This window comes from Galleria mellonella, unplaced genomic scaffold (assembly GCF_026898425.1).
Source record: "Galleria mellonella isolate WM207_F2 unplaced genomic scaffold, CSIRO_AGI_GalMel_v1 utg74, whole genome shotgun sequence".
In the NCBI taxonomy this organism is placed as follows: Eukaryota; Metazoa; Arthropoda; class Insecta; order Lepidoptera; family Pyralidae; genus Galleria; species Galleria mellonella.
In genome coordinates this window covers 1,027,214-1,047,204 of record NW_026442147.1, presented here as the reverse complement: position 1 = coordinate 1,047,204, position 19,991 = coordinate 1,027,214, and the positions used below count along the sequence as shown (strand labels likewise).

Genomic DNA, 19,991 nt, shown 5'->3' with positions numbered 1-19,991 from the left:
ATATTAATGGGATAATTGAATTTTATTATATATGAATATATATATATATATATATATATATATATATATATATATATATATTCATATATAATAAAATTGAAATGACATTTTAAAATATATATAAACGGGATGTGTAAAAAAATTGGTTAAAATCTCTATAATTGAAAAATTATTCTCGCTGTAATTTAGCAGTCTAATATTTCAAGGATTTCTATCATTTTATGGTATTCCTGAATATCTTAGAATCCTTAATATGACAAGCAATTATGTCCATTTATATACCTCTACTGTTCAAAATATAATTTAAAAGAGTTAAAATTAATATTAATAATAAAAGTTGATTAGTGAATGAACAATGAATAAACAAAAATATATGATTTACAGTCATAAATACAGCGCTCCTTGATATTAGCAAAGGAATCTATCGATAGAATTGTTCTATTTCTTTCTATCTAAACTCGATAGCGACATCTGATGTCTTGTAATTTTTCATGCGAATGCTAATCGAAATGTATCTATCCGACAGTTTTGTTTTAATTGTCAGTTTGGCACTTGCTAAAAGGGGCCGAATAGAGACGATTTTACTCTTTATTTCGAAACTGTATTTATATAGGTACTAAATATTGTAATACTTCTATGTAGTAGTATATTATCTGTTCTCATATTAAAATTAGTCTTTATTCGTCACTTCGCCACGTGATTGATACGAGTATAATTAAATAATTAAAAGGGAGTAGTTAAGGCGCCAGAATGTAACATACAAACATACACACCCGATTAAAATATAAGTAAATATTGAAAGCGCGCTTCAAAAATTGAAGTATTAATTTAGGTGCTATTGTATAGATTTGATACTTTAATACTTTTAATAGTTGGTATTCATATGTTTAAGCGATTATTACATGCCTCTAAAGAACATTTTAAAAGTGTTTTAAATACTGATTATGTTTATCATAAAAAAAAAGAAACTAAATGTATAATGGTAACAAATATATTGTACTTAATACAATTAGATACTAAGATAATAAATATCATCAAATATTAATTCATCTGCATTCACTTCAACCTTTCATAGATCAAAGACTTTCATTTAATAGGATCATATTATATTTTGTTGTTAATATGTTTTACAAATACATTAATATATAGTGTCATTCCGTTTGTCTTAACATTGACAGGATACAATTGAGGGTATATTCGTCTTTATTTTTTAACCATTATAATTATAGTTTTAAGAACTCGATAAATAAAATTATTGTTAAAACGACAAAATACTTAAAAAAAACACCTACAGGAAGGTACTTATTTAATTATAGATATATTACCATAATACTCGTAAGCAATTATTATGGTTTAATTTAAACTAAATAGTAAATTGTAACGAAATCACACATTATACCTAGTTCAAATTTTTATTAATAAACATTCATAATAGATGCCGTTTTAGTCTCTATGTATTGAACAGAATATCCGGTATTAATGTTATCTGGTAGTAATGTTAGAATAAAAACTACAAAGTAAAAAAAAAGTTGTACTTATATACCCTTACCTACCCACACATCCATACCATTTTGGTGTCGTTCCATAATGGTATGATAAGTCGGTATCAGAGGTCCATTAAAATCACTAACTAAAGCGAACTCCACTGAGGCAGAATATCAACCATTTTACTGTAGCACATCCGACAAGCTTCCAATAAAATCCATTATAATATAAAGCTTTATTTTAACACCGTAAAAACGTCACAAACTACTGATATATATCTGTTTACATTAAATTAAGCGAACGAAATCGAAACACATAATTTAAATTGATTATCACCCATACTTATTTACATAATTAAAATGACATGTCCAATTAATAACGCCGTCGTAAATATTGTGAACGAAATAAATGAGTGGATTCGGTCGACGCGTTCGTTTGTAAACGTCAGTTTTATCCGACTATAGCCATGAAGCCTATAAGACGGCGGTATTTTTTTGATTGGAAAAAAGATCGATAGATCGCGTTATCTTTTTTTCTGCGCGTGAGTGCAGTAGAGGAGGTTGTGTAGTGAACTGAGAGTGCCGCTGTGTTCGTACGGACAGGCTGATATAAGGCTGTGTGCGTGAGTTCTACCAGAGAGTCTCTGTATTGAGGGTTTGGTGAAGTGTGTGAGTGAGTGCATAGAACACTCCCACTGTATAAGTGTGAAAATGTAGAGGAGCCATGCGATAAGGTCGGTCCGAAATGATACTTTTCGGTCGATTAGATTGATAATTCAGGATGAGTGATGATAATGATGAGGATGAAATGACGAAAGATTTCAAAATAGATAGTCTATTTTGAAATCTTTCGTCATTTCATCTCTCTGATTCGTCTGATTGATTTCGAAGGAACTGGGGATGAAAACTACTTTTACTCATATTTCAAAGATAGTTTTCGGGTTAAGTTGTTATAATATTAAGTCTAAGAGTTAGGGTCAGGTAGAATATTAATTTTAAAACGTCTTAGGAACTATTGTTAAACTTGCGGTTTTAATTTAGAATAGACATTTGTGATTGTTCTCGCAATGAATTAGTAAAGTTGATTCCAATAATTGGTAATTTCTATTATGAGTATTATTTATAAATAGCAAAATTTTGTATTCACGATGAATCAGTAACACCTTTTTGAAGCACATTTTTCGCAACAAGATAATAAATTTTAATATTCCATCATTCTTCAATCGTCTTACATTTTATTTGCTTGTTTATAAAACTAGTGAAATTATTGTCACCTGAGTGTTGTACCAAAACAGCCGCAGGCGCAGATGGAGGGGACTGAGATCTGCCCACTCATTTTGGTCCGACTTCATAGAAATATATTCATCTCTTTCTAATAAGGCATGTACGGAATTTAAGATATCTTGATCCTTTTTCATTGTATTTATGTTGAGTATCAATTTAGTTAACCATTTATTAATGTCTAATATTCAATTGATATAAGTGCATGTCTAAACTACATGTTTATTAGAAGCTCGTTTATTATGATGTGTTAGTTGAATGTGTGTTTATTGAATTTGTATTACCTATTCAAGTTATTCAAAATGCAATTACATATAATGTTGTGGTCTAGAGTGTTGTTTGTTTTAGAGTAACATGGACGTAAAGCGAAGTGACCAATTAGATATATGACGTTAACAGGTCAACCAGAGAAAATGTGGGGAATGGCATGTAACGTAAATACTTACTTACTTAGTGTTATTTTTTGTCCAAGTTTTGGGTTCTTTTTTATGGATAAGGATGGAGTCCATGCTAATAGTATACAATGGCAGGGCACTAGTGAATGCAATAAAGATGAAATCAAATGAATTAACTCATTACGGCGAATTGATTAGAAATTAATTAGTTGGTTGTCAAGGAGACTGCGTGGAGATCAACGTGATAGCGTGTAATGTTAGCAATGGAAACAACCGTCCCATACTAGCAACTACTGATTATCCATTCTTCCCTCGAGTTTGAGTAAGTACGTTACAAGTATATTTGATCCACTTAAGGGGCAAAATGGTGGATATGGGTATTTTTATTTTCTATTTGAATAATTTTCTTTTATTGTCTTCATATATAAGATAATTTAAATAATGCTATTTAAAAGCTGATTTTGTGTAATTTATAATTATTAATTATAGTAAACAAGTACAGTTTAGTTTATTAGTTATAATGAGCATATTTATCAAAATAAAATACAGTGATAGTATTTATCAAACTGAGAAAGTTTTTCTTAGGGATATAGAGGGTCTTTTTCTATATCACTTGTTTCGTGGTCGTGAAAATTAAGTAATCAAGTGACAAAAATATTTTTATATTTGTATGTTTCTTGGGGCAAGTTGTTTAATTTCGTGGATACTATCACTAGATTTCGGCTTGGTATACTGATTATTATAATACTGTATGTATATTTATACAATGTAAAGTATGCACCAAGCTATATTTAATAAAAAAAATATATATTTATTTTAAGCATATTTTAAAAAGATTTGTTTTATTTTCAAATATATAGTCTTACATTATACAGATAGTTTCCCGTGTGGTCCCGGTATTCTATACCGGTAGGATAAGCCACTTCGTCCTCTCCTGTGGATGTCGTAAAACGCGACTGAGGGAGGGCGAGGAATGCCAGGCAGCAGTGTCCATCTTAAAACATCTTCAAAGCCTAACTACGGTTGCCAATCTGTCTTTCAATCATGGTAACTACTACCCCCCTAGGAAGAGGCTCATGTGCAGCAGTGGACAGTTAAAAGCTGATCTGATATATAGATCTCTATCTATATAGCAATTGTATGAAGGCACTCTTGTCTTTGTCACTCTTATCTAAAAACAGATCAACTTTTTTATCTGTGTGTACATGAATAGGATTATCATAATGTACATTATATATATATATATATATATATATATATATATATATATATATATATATATATATATATATATAAATTTCTGAGACCTAATACCTGCATATGCATATTTATATTATATTAGAAAAAATAACTACCCATTCAAATTAAAAAAAAAATCGTCAGAATCTCGTACATTTTTAATCTAATTACTTACAATACTAAAAAAAATCATTTTGTTTTGATTTAATAGAAAGATAGATCGAATTTTGTAGGTCTAATGTTAAATTAGCTAACTAAAGTTTGATCCGTTTCTGACACTTGATGTTCGTATCTATATCCTAATGTAAGTCATAATGGCTTACTATATCTATATTATATAGATGAAAGATTTGATAGTCAGTTAGTTGTAATGGTAAACTCAAAAATTGCTGAAAAGATTTTAAATATACTTTACTCTATAGATAACTATATTGTCAGTGAGTAATACAGGCTATATGTTATTTTAAAATAATCAGAGATTCTTATTAATCAATTAATTACAATAATGTAACTGAAGGTATCAAAAATTTGCTTATGAAAGCTAATACTTTTATAAAATACGAATTTAATTTTCTATCTATCTACACGTGTGAAATCGGAGCGCATCGCTAGTTTTTTATATATAGAATCGTAGCTAATTACATAGTGGGTGTCGTAAGGGAACTTAACGGTCGAAAGTTGAGCAGCAGTGTCCCTCCTAAAACATCACCGAAGCTTAACTGCGGTTGGTAATCCGCTTCCCAATCGTGACAACTATTGGCATACAGTTAACAGCTGATATGGTGATGATGAATATCATCATTGGGTAATAAATATAATATTAGATTAGAAACATCTTGAAATTATATCAATGTTGAATTTACATAAAAAATTATATATAAATATTATTATTAATATTTATATAAAATGAATCATACTAGTAGGATCATAATTGGCGAAAATATTACGTAACATGTAGGGAAATTAGATATTTTTTCCTTTTCGGTTTAAGAGAAATTTTCTCCGGCAAACGCTCAGCCTATAGAATGGGCTCCCTGCCGAGGTTTTCTATAGAGATTACAATATTGGGTTCTTCAAAAAGGTTATATGAAGGTTGTTTAAGGTCGGCAACGCGCACATGACGTTCCTAGTGTTGCAGTCCATAGGCTACAGTGACCGTTTACCATCAGACGGGCTGTATGCTATTGATATGATATTTATATTGGTCTCACAAAAATTTTAAAATCTTAAAAATTAACGACTGTTTTTGGTGTCCAGAAGTGCTTTTATCAATTTTCAACTAAGCCTGTTTACTGGACTTAAATGACTGGGTCGTGAAAATGTAACAAACAAGTTTGTCGCTCATCTATTTAGACGCAAACATAATTTATTTATCTAATTATGAAAAAAAATATTTAATGAAAGAAACATGTTATTTATAAACCACAATAGTCTTAAAATGTGATTGAGGGGATATTCAGAGAGATATCATCTCCAAGTTAAGCGATCTGAGCTAGACAATAACTGGTAGAGTACAAATCGTAATTTGTACGGTGTCGGCTGCGAGTGACGATGGAAAATCGTCTTAAATCGCTTTAATTAATTTATTCCAAACAAAATCGGCTCCACAAAGTGCCTTCAAAGCATTCAATTTTGCATTGAATTGGTAATTTCCACGGCACAATAATTTGTAACTGTATAATTTTCGTTTACTGTTTTTTGCCCCTCACACTCCATTAAATTCCACAACAAGTTGGAAGCGACCATTTTCTCACGGTTTTGGAAAGCAAATAGTTATTTAGCTTTCTTTTTTAGTATTTGGAAATTTTTCTTATCTGTGTTATATAAGTTAAATTCAAATGTTTAATTCTTGTTATTTTCGCACCGATGAGTTCTTTTTAATAATATTAGTTTATATTCTGTTCTATTTAATAAGTTAAGTGACTATATATAAGACATAATAAATGTCTATAATGTTTTAGCTACGTGCGATTTATTATTGTATATTTATTTTTATTAATTATATTTTATTTTTAGAATTATTGTTATTCCAATAATGTACAACCAATAATATATATAATTAAATTAATGGAAAATGTCGACTATCGCCTGTAAAATAAATTGTGATACTCGTATATACAAGATATTGTGAAAACTTTCTTAAGAACTATAATATACTTTTTATGTCAAGAATCATACTGTTTATAAAGTCGCAAGCATAATTATGTTTCACAGAAACTATATGTAAGACGTTAATATTTAGGCAAATAGCACAATAATTTAAAAACGTAGATACTATGGAGTGGTTCAGATCAAAAATAATAAGTAAAAAAAATAGTCTAAAAACTTTATATGTAAATCACACAAGTGATTTATCTGGCAAATTGCTTGCAGCACAATCATTTATTAGACTAAGTCATAGGCTTGTATTGAACCTCAGCGTTAAAGTTTATAAAATATCTTAAGAGTATCGAAAATGGACTGCTTTTTGTCTAGAGATAATCTGATTGTAGCAGTTAAAACAATTCTAAGGTCTGGGCTGTTCTAGTTAAGTACATGTCTATTTTACTAGTTATCTATATATTTATATATTTTATTTTAGTATAATGTGTTGCTAATTTCTACAAAGTAGCAACACAGTTTATTATTTTATGTGACTATTCACATAAAATAAGAAACTTCAACTGTTGTTTCATAGGAGCAACAGTAGCGTTTCTTGTACTTTTTTTATAGCTGAAGTTGCTATCGGAATTGGGCGGTAGATAAAAAAATTACCTGTATCATAAGTCTTACATTCCTACTTTTCTTTTTTATTTTAATTTGAAAAGTTGATGTAGATAAAAAAAAAATATGGACTTTCAGTTTTGTTCCAGCCCCTTGGCGAGAGGGTATTCGGAAGTAATTGAGTTTCTCAACGCTCGTGAGATCGGCTTCTTGTAACACTGGTAGCATCCGACTTATCAATGGATTCCACGGAATGAAATGCTATTGTAAGCGATCTTTCATACCAAAACGAACCAGTGAATTCTATATTTGATGAATCTAATGGCTCTTATTCCGTTTGTGTACGAATTAAATTCATTTGGCAGGTAGTCGATGATGTTTTTATGCATCCAAGCCTACGTCAGAGGCTATCAATGAAGTCCACTATAGTATTAGTGTTAAGTCATCGTATTTTAATGAACCGTCGATGACATGCTGTACAAGTAATAGACTCACGGTGTTATTCTTTTTAGCGCTGAATTTTTTATTCCTCTTCGCTTTGGGTTGTGCCGGTATTAAAAATAAGCGTCCGGTTCTTGGATTTTTTTTAATACATTCCTGGATATCCTTTTTATAGTAGTTTGGTCAATTTTACTCATGAAACTTTAAATGTAAAAAGTAAGTTTATTTATGATATTTTTAAAATTTTTGTATATAAAAAAATAGATTTTAAATAATACAGTATTTATTTGATTCAAAAAGAATATAATTGGTTTAAAATTGGCGAAGATTAATGCGAATTGAAAATCTTTTGACGTCTTGCTTTGAAAGCTATCCAATGCATAGTTTTTATTTTCTTTAGTGGCATCCACTTTGATATTAAGGTATTTTGCCAAACATTACACAGCTGCGTATATTCCAAATTCAAAGTAGATACTGCCTTTTTTAAAGACACTTAAAAAGTGGCCATTGCAATCGTAGCTGCTTATGCTTTAAAATTCAAAGATAGATAAGTACTTATTTCTTTTTTTTATGCTCTTTTTATAATAATATAATTATAGTTGTAAGTTCCAAATTTGAAAGTGCTCATAGTGACTTATTAATTGCTGAAAAGCGATCACAGCAGGTGTGTCCTGCCACCGCAATGTTTCCACGGCTGTCACCGGAAGCCGACTATGACCAGTGGACCGACACGGGCTCGTTAACGTACCCCATTTGATCACTCCTGACTCATTTCCTCAGTTTTTTTCCAGAAATACTAAATCCCATTTGGAGATTCTCACAGTTTTAAAAGAAAAATATATGCACCATTAATTCTGTTTGATACGTAAAGCTGTCTTTTTGTTTTGTAAATATATAACTTTTGATTTTGTTTTTTGTTAGTATACATATACTATCAAGAGAGAGAGAGAGAGAGAGAGAGAGAGAGAGAGAGAGAGAGAAAGCGAGAGTAACGGCTTCATTCCTATATAGATGACCTCGAGTAGGCAAGCGCAGTCTAAGGGCGAAGATGGAGTGATGATCTCAAAATAATTGTAGGGAGCTGATGGCTGCAAGTGGTATAAGATTGTACTTTGTGATGAAATATGGGAAAAGCTATATTAAGCAGTGGACCATTGGTGGGTTAAAATGATGGTGATGGTCTTCTTGATAGTAAGATTGTTGACCATTTTGTATTGTTATGGCACACGCACAAGCGAAAAATTTTATTTAGCTTTATGTATTTTTTAATCATTTATGTTATTTCCCTTTTTATGTATATCTATATATGTTGTAATTTGTGTGCTGTAAGTAATGCAAATAAATTATCCATCAATCTATTTATCTAAGCTAATTATTATTTTAAGAACAATGAATGAGCTCCTTGCCGAGGATTTTGCCTAGAGATCACAGTAAGTCTTTAAAAAGGGTATATTAAGGTTTCTTCAGGGTTGGCAAAGCGCACTTAACACTATATATATATATACGCTATAGTAACCGTTTACCAGACGGACTGTATTCGTGTTTACCACCTTCATAATATAAAAAAGATACAAACATCTATGCAAACATTTATAATATTAGTAAGAGATTCTGCAGTTTTTCGTGTGAATATAAAATAAAAATGAAGTATAAAATAATTCTGTTTGTATATTAAATTTTATTTAAATCCATTTAGTTGTTTAAGCGTGAATGAAACAAACAAACAACTATATATGTGCATATCTAAACTTTCACATTAACACTCGTAGTATTATATTAGTAGGATTAGTAGGATAACTAACTGTAAGTCAGTTTGTTTGTGTCTTAGATCCAATTTCACGCTTGCACTGTTCAAACGATCGCCATGAAATTAGATGTAGACATTTTAGTTTGATAGGTATCTATTTTACGTGGGAAACTTCAATTTTTATTTTATTTTAGTCAAGAGCTATTTCATAAACACTAGTGAAAATGCATTTAAAATTAGGAAAACAGACAAAAAAACTATTTTAAACAAATAAAATACTCAGTGTTGATTTCTTTGTTATTAAAATGTAATCATTGACTGGTGTAGAATTCAAAGGCCCTATAATGCCTGTCAATGTTAATGGCACGTAACTTTTTTATTATTTGTTTTACTTGTACTTACCTCATTTGATGGAAAGTGATGGTAAGACGTTTGAAAAATTCAAGATTAAGTAAAATAAGTATTCGATCCTAGTACCCAACAGTGCGATATTAATAGTACGCTATAAATGGACGGATATTAAAATATTTAAGTATTCGTACAATGGAGAACAAATTAAATTATAAAAATATTTTCTCATTATAAGAGTTTATTTGAATCTTAATAATTTACAGGAGTGGACAATGAACTCTGTTGTATTTATGTACCTTATTAATTTCCCGTTTTTCTCGATTACTCAAATAAACACAAAGAATGTTTAATTTCCGGTCACTTTTAATTGTATTTCTTGGAAATTCGTGAATTACAAAATTCTTTTACTGTGTAGCTATGATGAGTAATTTAAATCGGTTGGAATGATATGCTGTCATAATGCTATCCGCAAGATATTGAGAACAAAATATGTAATTATCTACGAGCGTATATCTATCTATAGGAGTAAATATAAAAAGTGCTGTATCGGTCGGTCCGTCCTTTGTTAAATAAATTAGTTTCGGTGTCTACCAAATTACGCCTCAAACCTATCTATATGTACAGCACAGTCGATCTTGGCGGGAAAATATGCTCTACCTATTATTTCACTTTGAATAAATTAACATATATGAGGATCTTTAACAAAACGGGAGTTGAAACAATAGCAGATCATACATCATTTAAAAAAGCTTTTGGGAATACTGGTAGCCGAATACTATTTGTTTTCATTGATTTATTCATGGTCATACTGAAGACTGAAGGCGCCGACAAAGACGGGCCTTTGGAAATATTATCGTATTTCGAATTGGTAATGAGTGTGTGTGTATGAAAAGTTACAAAATAACAACTCACGTACAGCTACCTAAAGTGAAACTGAACGATTGCTTAAAGGGATAAGAGTTTGGAAAACAAAATGCAGGTGTACGGTAGGAACGTATTTGTGACTTACAAGTAATGTTATATATAAAATCACTGGTCCCTAACATAATAGCTATTGTTTATTAAGTTGGTTCTCATATAAAATTTATCAGTGCATTTTGTGATAAGGCTACATGTGATAAATTGCCTGTTTCATAAGGCGTTCATTAGAAGCGTGCAGAATGCGCTCCGTTGCGCAGCGATAACTTCGTCGATAACGGTTTTATTGCTTCAAATATTACCTACTTGCATATCCCAAGTTACTTTTTATTTTTAGTCCTCATAGTGACAATGGAAAAATCTCGGAAAATTAACGTTTTCGTTATCTTTATAGCTTTATATGGTTTCTAATTTCATTTTATTACTTTCACTTTTTCTACATTATATATTACGCATTTAACTTAATTTTGTAGAGAATGATTACACTTTTATTATGATTATTATTCATCATTTCATAAAAAAAAACTTCCATAATACTTCTAATAGTTACTTATCTATCTAAAAAAAATAGCGATTATTATAATAAGGAATGTTCAAATAGAGCATAATTCACTGTAAATATGAAGTTACATAGATTCGTTTTGATAGAATCGACCTGCACCTCCGTCGTTGTCTTGTGCAAAGAGTTGACAATAAGCTGGAGTAGTTATAACCCTCAGTTATTATGTGACGTTCATTGACTGTCGTAAAATGCAATAGATTATTACTATTGGGTTTTACGAGTCGTTACAGTTACAGCATGATTGAAAGTTATGCATGTGTACTTATTAAAATGAAACATACATATCTTTATGGTATCAGAACTTAAAGAGTAAGTACGTATTGAAAATAAATATGTATGTACATTATAGATTCCTTGATTTTAAAATAATCTATAATTTTTAAGTTACGCTAGTTGTTTTACGCGGTTTTGTTCGCGCCAAAATGGATTCCTGATTGGGGATTTCGCAAATGCATTGTTATTGTTCATGTAAATTAAATATTATTTTTTGTTTCGAAGACTTATTAATATTCCCATATATTTAAAACTATGCGATGAATAATTTTACTCAGTTTGTTATTATGTAAAATAATAATATTTATACTTATACAGATAGGTATATTGCACATTCGTTACTATCAAATATATATATAATTAACGCCTAATGTATAAAATCAATAATGAGGTTGATTTATAATTCACTATTAAGACAAATTGGTATTATCCACTCTAAAAATTTCTTAAACAATGACGAAGATTGCAGCTGACTTGCAATGCCGCATGTTATTCACTTCTTTAATTAACTATCAAACCGGAGGCACTCTCGATTATAAGACGCGGCTACCCGGCTTTGTATCCTACTTGGCTGAATTTTGAGATGTTTATAACAACCGAAAACCAATTTTATGCACTTGTATTAAGGTTAAGTACAATAAAGTTGCTTGTAAGTGATGGTGTTACACGACCGGCGACTGAATGTCTCGACTTTGATATTGTTTTTTGTGTTTGGATATTAGCTTTGGATAATGTTTATTCATTATCTTTTGTATACGTGTAAAATGCATACGTGTACTAACCTAGGTAAATATTTGTTAGTAGCTATTATGAAATAAAAATGTTATTAAAGTAACTGTAAAAGAAATAATCTATTCATTTTTATAGAGCATATATTAGATAAAGTAACAAAAACTATTAATAATACATTATGGTGACATAAATCAAGGCACATATTCTGACTGACACTCTAGCAAGAAGCTGAAATCAAAGATCGACGTCTCCCTAATGTATATTAAATATGAGTGGAAGTCTCGCCATATGGTATTCGAGTGAAAAATGGTGCAAAAACAAAATGGGGTTGTCATTATAACTTATAACTCAATCAGTTGAGTCCTATGGCATTCGCTATATAGGAATCTTATATTTTTTTCAATCATTATGTGCATTCCAGTGAGACAAATACGTCAGAGATCGGCAGGATTACAGCGTTGGAAGCTTGAATGGTTGACATAGTAAAGAGAAATAAAACGCGATGAGAAAAATTCCAGGCATTTCTTCATTAGATTTAGAGTTGACAGCGTTGTATGTAATTGTAGAATGTAAGATACAATTTGTAAAACAGATTTCTTTTACAATAAATGTAAGTAATAAATAGAATGGAATGAATTAAATTATGTACCATACAGAGCATTTTGATTGTTGTTTGCGATATTGTCTCTGTTTTCTAGAAACGTTTTCTAGAAAGTGTTGTAAAAAAAAAAAACAAGATGCGATTACAAAACCTTAAAATAAAAAAAAAATATCGAAAGTAGATAATTGCGTAATGGGTATAATATACCTATGTTATATATGTATATATTATTAATGTTGAAAAAATATAATTAAATGGAGAACTATGTATATATCTGTATCTTTTCTTTTGGAATTAGTTGAAAATAGTTTTTACTTCAAAAATTTGTGTATTGAAATTAAATAGTTCATGATACATTTATTACTTTTAAAGTATTAGTACTTTTAAAATAATTTATAAAGTATGTAAACAGTCAGTATAAAAAAGTAATTCGATAAATAAACCTATTTTGTTAAAAATCATTCATTATTCCAGATCAAACAATAAAATTATTTTAGGAACGTTTTAGATTACAAAGATTAATTTTCGTTTTGTCGAAGGAGATAGCCAATTTCCTCTAGAACATATTTCATAGTATTGAGAACTTAAGTAAAATATAATTTCTAGAATAATCTTTACTTTATACCTCTGATACTATCTTGATAAGGTTAACTTAATAACATCCCACTGTTGGGCATGGGTTTTTCTGCAGATACCAGTAAACAAAATTTTGTTAGGCAGCTTGGTCTTTTCTATTTTAATATAACTTAATGAAAAGATAACCAAATTTTGTTGAAATCATCACAAAACAAATATTCAATCAAAAAATAGCATTTTTATTTGTACAAGTATTGGACATCAGCAGATTGTCTATGGGTATAGTTAAATTTTACGTTTGTTTATATTTTTATTAAGTTGTATTGAAGCTGATTTATATTTCACTTTGAGCTGGACAGATTTCTATAATTTCCTATAGTTTATTTATAAAAAAGTTATTATATATTCTTGGTTTGTCATTACACGAAGTTGTTTAGGATTCTTTTAGGCTTATTGGAATTTAAGTTATACCAGAGGGAGACTTTATACAAAAGTCGTTTGCTTGGGCACCTCTGTCCCATTCGTGTTTCAACCGTAAAGCAGTTGTGTTTGTGTGTGTGCATGGTTGTGTTATATGGCGTGAATTTACAGGGTACAGAGGAATAACATCTGAGTCCTCAGGAATGGCAACGCAGGGTGTCATGGGCGAAACAGTATATAGGCTCATGTCTATAGGCGACGGTTACCACTTTCCATCAGGTAGTTCATTTTCCGTCAGTTTGTTTGCCATTCTAAGTTGTATAAAAAAAAGTTGGAAATTGAATTTTTATTTTACTGAAATTTAGCGATTTTTCATATAATTGTTTCTTAGTTTTAATTGTAGTCATAATAAAAAGTTGATGTCAATAAACATAGTGATCAAACATAGTAGTAATACTACAAAAGGTAAGTTTAACGAATCTCAAAATGAGGATTTATGATAAAAGGAATGAAAAAGACTAGGAATCTGATCCATTATATTGTATATATATATATATATATATATATATATATATATATATATATATATATATATATATATATATATATATGAGAAAGGTGATGTACCGAAATCACTAAATGTAGAATCTAAAAGAAGAAAATATTGCGAATAGGTTTTTTATATAGAGTAGACGGAATAATAAGAAAAGAATTTTGATGAAAATTCAACCCCTAAGGGTGTAGAATGGTAGTGTAGAATGTCTTGAATTTCGCCAGTTTAGAAGTTAGATACTAGAATTTATATTACAAGAAACTGAATACCGCACACGAGCGAAGTTAATATTTTATATTCCGGATCGACCCATGTCAATTTGGTTAAAATTTAAGGCTGTTATTTTGTGTAAAATACTCGTCCACTACTGGACATAGACCTCTCCCAAGGCACATCACTGAATATGATCTTCGGCTCTTCGCCGCCAGTTATTACCTGCAACCCTACGTATGTCATCGCTCCGTCTAGCCGCAAATCGTTCTACATTTGTGACTTATGACTGTGTGTTATGTATTTAAAGACTAAAATTCCCGCAAATCCTTATTCATTAGATAATATTATAAATGTGAACATTTGTTATTTCTAATTTAGAATACAGTCTTTAAGATGGTGAAAGATATAGTCTACCTTTTTATTTTGATAACGAGAACAATGTGGCGGGTACGGTATTATATAATATGAAAGTTTCTTAAGATATTTGGATGTTTAAATGTTCGGAAGTTTGTTATTCAATCGCGCTTAAGCGGATACGAATGAATTACATATGAATGAAGGTACACATTGTGAGTTAACGTAATAAAGTAATTGTATCCTAATTCATGTGAATTATCTGTTAGTAGGTGAGTAAACTGTTGTAAATAAACTTTTTATTCTACACACTATAGTATGATATCAAAAAATCGAATGTGTATTTTTATGGCACTTGTTTGTAAGGCAAGTGGTACACATAGGTACAAAAGAAACATGTTGGACTTGGAACGTAAGTATAATTAATCATCAGCTTCTGCGTTTCTTCCCTTTGATTACTATTGTGTTTCTCTCAATGGACGCGCGCGATGATGAGTCCAGCTCCCGATTTAATTTCGAATCACAATGACGGTGGCTTCGTTGTTTTATTTTGTTGTTATTCTTATTATGGACGATTTAATGACTATTTTGGTTTAATGGAAGTTACGGAACGCCTCGTGGCTGTTATAACAAATTTGTGGTGGGTAGTGAGCGTATGTAACGTGCGATTTTTCACTTATTTCATTTTTAAAATTATTTAAAAAAGTTAATACGAGAAGGTTTTCAATTTGACTACATTTTAGTGTGTTTGTACATTACACGATATGTTTGCTTGAACCGATTTTAGTGATTCTAATTTAATTTAATAATAATAAAAAAAATATTCCATGATAGCCTTTGTACTATATTATATTATACTAATTTGTTAAGATTGATATTCAATGCTTTTGTGTAAAATATAATTCAATACTTACATTGTTTATATGAACGTTTAGTATATTCCTAAATTAACAAAAATAGAATGGGGTCCATTCTATTTTCATCCAGTCTTATTGGTTTATTATGGCGAGAAATGAAGATGTAATTAGGTCAGTTGGCTTATCGCGATAAATTTTCCAAAAACTATGAAGGTTTTCAGAAGAACTGCAAAATTATTGATTTCTGAGGTCGGTTGATAAAAATATGAGTACAGTCCGACTGAAAACCTTAAATAATTATAAATTGCAAAATTATAAATTACTAACTGTTTTCCGCAGCTTTGTTTGTGTGAATTAGTATGTAAACTATTTTAAGTGTATTCTAAGTTAATTGTTTAGCCGTTACGCATGATTAAGTAACAAACATTCAAATCTCCAAAAATCTAAACATATTTACAAACTTTCACATTTACAATACTGTAAAAACTTTAACAAAATATCGAGAGATCAGTTTACAATAAATATATATTTTTACTTATATTAACACAGTTTTAACGTTCCTGAGAAATGATGAATGGTCACTGCGATGTCATTGACATCATTTGTTTTACTCTTTGCCTTGCGGTATGCAACCACAGCGTCACTGTTGTGGTCAGCTGCTATTTTTTACTAAGTTATTCTTCAAGTAAATAAATAAACTATTTTTAACAAATTTAAAAATGAACGAGGTTCTTAATTCACATGTATTTTATTGCATTTTGCGATTTTATTTTCATGATTCGTGATTGTATTTTCATTGTTAAGGGATGACGAAATAAGTTCCATTTGGTGTCTATTAGATGTGAATTTTATTTTATCCTAATAGGATTGATGATGACAAAAAACATATATGCACATCAAAAATATCAAAAGTAATCCGTAAGAAATTTATAAAAACTTATATTTGGAGCATAGCATTATATGGATGTGAAACATGGATAATTACGCAAAAGGAAAGAAAGATTCTTGAGGTATTCGTAATGTGGAAATGGAGAAAAATGGAAAGGATAAATTAACGACAAAAAAATTAAGTAATAAGGAAGTATTGAAAAGAGTGAATGAGAAAAGATTATTAATAAAAACAATAGAGAATAGAAAAGGCAAAATGCTGGACCACCTTTTACGACATGTAAATTTTTTAAAGAGCACAGTAGAAAGAAGAAGGAAGGAAAAATGGAGGGCAAAAGAGGAAGGGAAAGACCGAGGAATAATTACATGGGACAGATAAAGAAAACGCTAGGTGTCATGTCGTATAGGGAGGTGAAAGATATGGGCCTGGGATAGAGCGGGCTAGAAGAAAAGGCATGAATTAGTTGCACAGACAGTAGGAAACTCTTAAATTAAAGGAAATAGAGAGAGGGAGTATTGAGTGAAAGTCTGCTTTTTAGGATGGTATCATACTAATTTCCTAGAAATTTAAGTTATTTTTTTAAAGATTTGTAAATTGTGTATTTATGAAACTTTGATTCTTTTACGAAAAAGTTAATCAAATTGAAAGTATAATAAACGAGACAAATACAAGATAATCAATAAGATAGCGGGTACAAGAGTAAGACCTAAAAATATAGGTATAATGTGTAAAGGAAGATGATTATTTATTTATATAATGTTTATGGTATGATAATAATAAGGATGGCTAAATCTGAATGTATTGGAAAGGAAGAACCAAAGTAATAGTACTAAATTTCAACAATGAGAAAATAATGGAACAAAAAGAAATAAACCAGAATAATGATAACAATTAATTTATATCATCATCATCTTCCAATTATTTGGAGCAAATTATGAATTTATTTTTGATTATTTATTTCATTTATTATTTTATTATATTAGATATGTTTAATAGCTATTTCTTAAATCTATATCTAAAACTATGTATTCGTTTAATTTCGGATCAGTTACTGTTTGCTGCATCATCGGTGATCTAATCATGTATCAGCCGAGATTAAAACAGGTCGGCCGGATCTCATCAAAGGCGGTATCACACTGTTATTTTGACTGATTGATCTCTACCAACAAAAAAAAGGTTGCATCGCTACCGAGATCGACAGTAGCCGAGAAAAAACAAATTAGTTGGCTAAACCTTTTCATAAAGTATTGTTATTATCGCCACCTATCCCGTCGTATATATATTGACAAATCTAATTACAACACTAGAGAATTACAATTTATCTTTCCACCTTGGAGGTAAGGTTCAAAATGAGATCGAATCAGTTTTAGTACCTGAACTTTTTTCGCGTCTTTAGACTGTAATCGTGGTTATCGAAAGGCGAAAATCATGCTGCGCCTGCGACCTTGCGTTCTCAACAAAAAACGCGATTTATTTTTTGGAGAAATGTTTTTCGGTGTCAGATGTAGCGGCTCGAGCTTTGATTGTCGAAATTCTCATATTTAGTTTTAATTGGTGGCTTTATCGAGTTTACATTTTACGGTCGGACTCGATGAGAGGTTAATAAGCGGCACTTTGAAAGGTACCTTCGCTTTTTAGAGTTCCGCGTCAATAATAGGAACATGACTGTCTAGGCATCGCTTGGATGTAGTTTTTTATTCTGATTTTATTCTCGTAGAGTTAATAAAAATGATGAAGGTGACTGATTATAGTCCTAAATATCTAAGTATTTACTGTTATGCAGAAAAATAGATATTTTGATTGATATATTTATGTAGAAGTAAGAGTTATTTGTTCTAGAAATTAGAAATTTTACATATAGATTTCATAAGTGACTCAAGAAATAACTAACAAAGGATTTTTTTAGTAAAGTCTAAGGGAACAGGAGATATAATTTTCTGCGTGGACAATATCTTAACTTCTATTATTTTTTACTTTAAATCCTTATTTATTTTATTTAAATTTGCAGTAATTTGTTTTAGATCCTTCTTTTTTTAACATTTAGGTAATTGGAGTAGGTAAAATTAATATAAAAAACCAGAAACCAGTTTATGCTAGAATAGTTATAAATATTTTTACGGAACCTTTCATGGTGAATAAAATGTAATGCGCTGTGCCCAATTTTTTATTGTTTAGGCAATAGTCGATATTGATTTCGGGTCTTTGATTCCGACGTATTATTGCTTGTTTTATTGGTACCTGGGAACATTGTAATTAACCATATCAAGACTTTTTTCTCATCTCTCTTGATCCTTTCGTGTCTATCGTCTATAATAATTTGAGAATCACCTTGAAAGGCATACGCGCCGAAAATTGGTCTCATATTGTTCATCGAAGACGTAGTTCCTGTGGTGTAATCCATTTTGATGTTTTTAATTGCGATCTTTCACTTCACTTTATTCACATATATTTTATTACACTACACTACACTGATCGTCTCTAATTGTTTCTTTTTTATTGCATAAGTTTTGCTAACATTGTTTATATTAGTTCACTGAACGTAACAGATTTTTTTTATAAACTTTGTCAGCTACAAATGCTTCGTGTGTGACATAACCGATTCAATTACAAAGTCGCATAGCCGCATTATTTTTCGGACCCTACGATCATTACAATAGCGTTTCGCTCCACCTCTTTGCTCCCCTACCACTTTTTATTTACTGGTAATAATAGTAAATCACTAGGAACAGACGCTTATGTATTTCAAACTACTGTCGAGCGTTCCCTTATAAAAGGGCGTAAATTTATGTAGTTTTATGTTTGCTTGTATTAACTCATTACATTGTGTATCTAAGATTAATTTCTTTGATAAAAATGTCTTAACATGTTCTATAAATTTAATGGTCGTACGTGAGTCATATTTTGTTTTAATGATTATGTGTGATTGCGTTATTTACCTATATAAATGAGTAGTGAGATTTCATCTATTTCTTCTTCTTTTTTTGCGTTTCACTTCTATTGTAGGTTGGATTGCATCAGGGCAATTTTCATTATTTTTTAGAGTTACCGCTATATAGACCGAGGTTCTGTTCTAGTCAAACTACTTCTGCAGATCCTTAAGTGGAGATTTTCTTAATATTTCTTTTAAGCAATTATTCCTTGGTTTATTCTGTATTTTTTACTCCTCAGAATGTGACCGAAGTACGTCATTTTTCTACGTTTAATAGTTCTCGATATTTTACCTTATATTTTGAGACATTTTTATTTCATTCATTTTGTTCACCAATCAATATAAGTACATTTTAAATAATTCTCATTACATTACCACTTCTCCTACGAGAAACGCTTGACCAATTATCGGTTTATTTATTTTACATAATTATTTTATAATTTATACTATTAGTATATTCTATATATATAATA

The 19,991-nt window shown here is 30.1% G+C and overlaps 1 protein-coding gene across 2 annotated transcripts in view; it reads right to left on the bottom strand.

Moving 5' to 3' along the window:
* LOC113516091 (protein gooseberry-neuro) overlaps positions 1-19,184 on the bottom strand; it is a 39,726-nt gene extending 20,542 nt beyond the window's left edge. Inside the window, exon 1 of one of the 2 annotated variants that reach the window (XM_031909018.2) lies at positions 18,918-19,184. In XM_031909018.2, the coding sequence (XP_031764878.2) occupies positions 18,918-18,990 (73 nt within the window). In that variant the 5' untranslated portion in view covers positions 18,991-19,184. Of the gene's footprint in view, positions 1-1,549; positions 2,048-18,917 lie in introns of those variants that run through there. The other variant, XM_026900453.3, reaches the window with a different exon arrangement.
* Between the last annotated feature and the right edge of the window lie 807 nt (positions 19,185-19,991).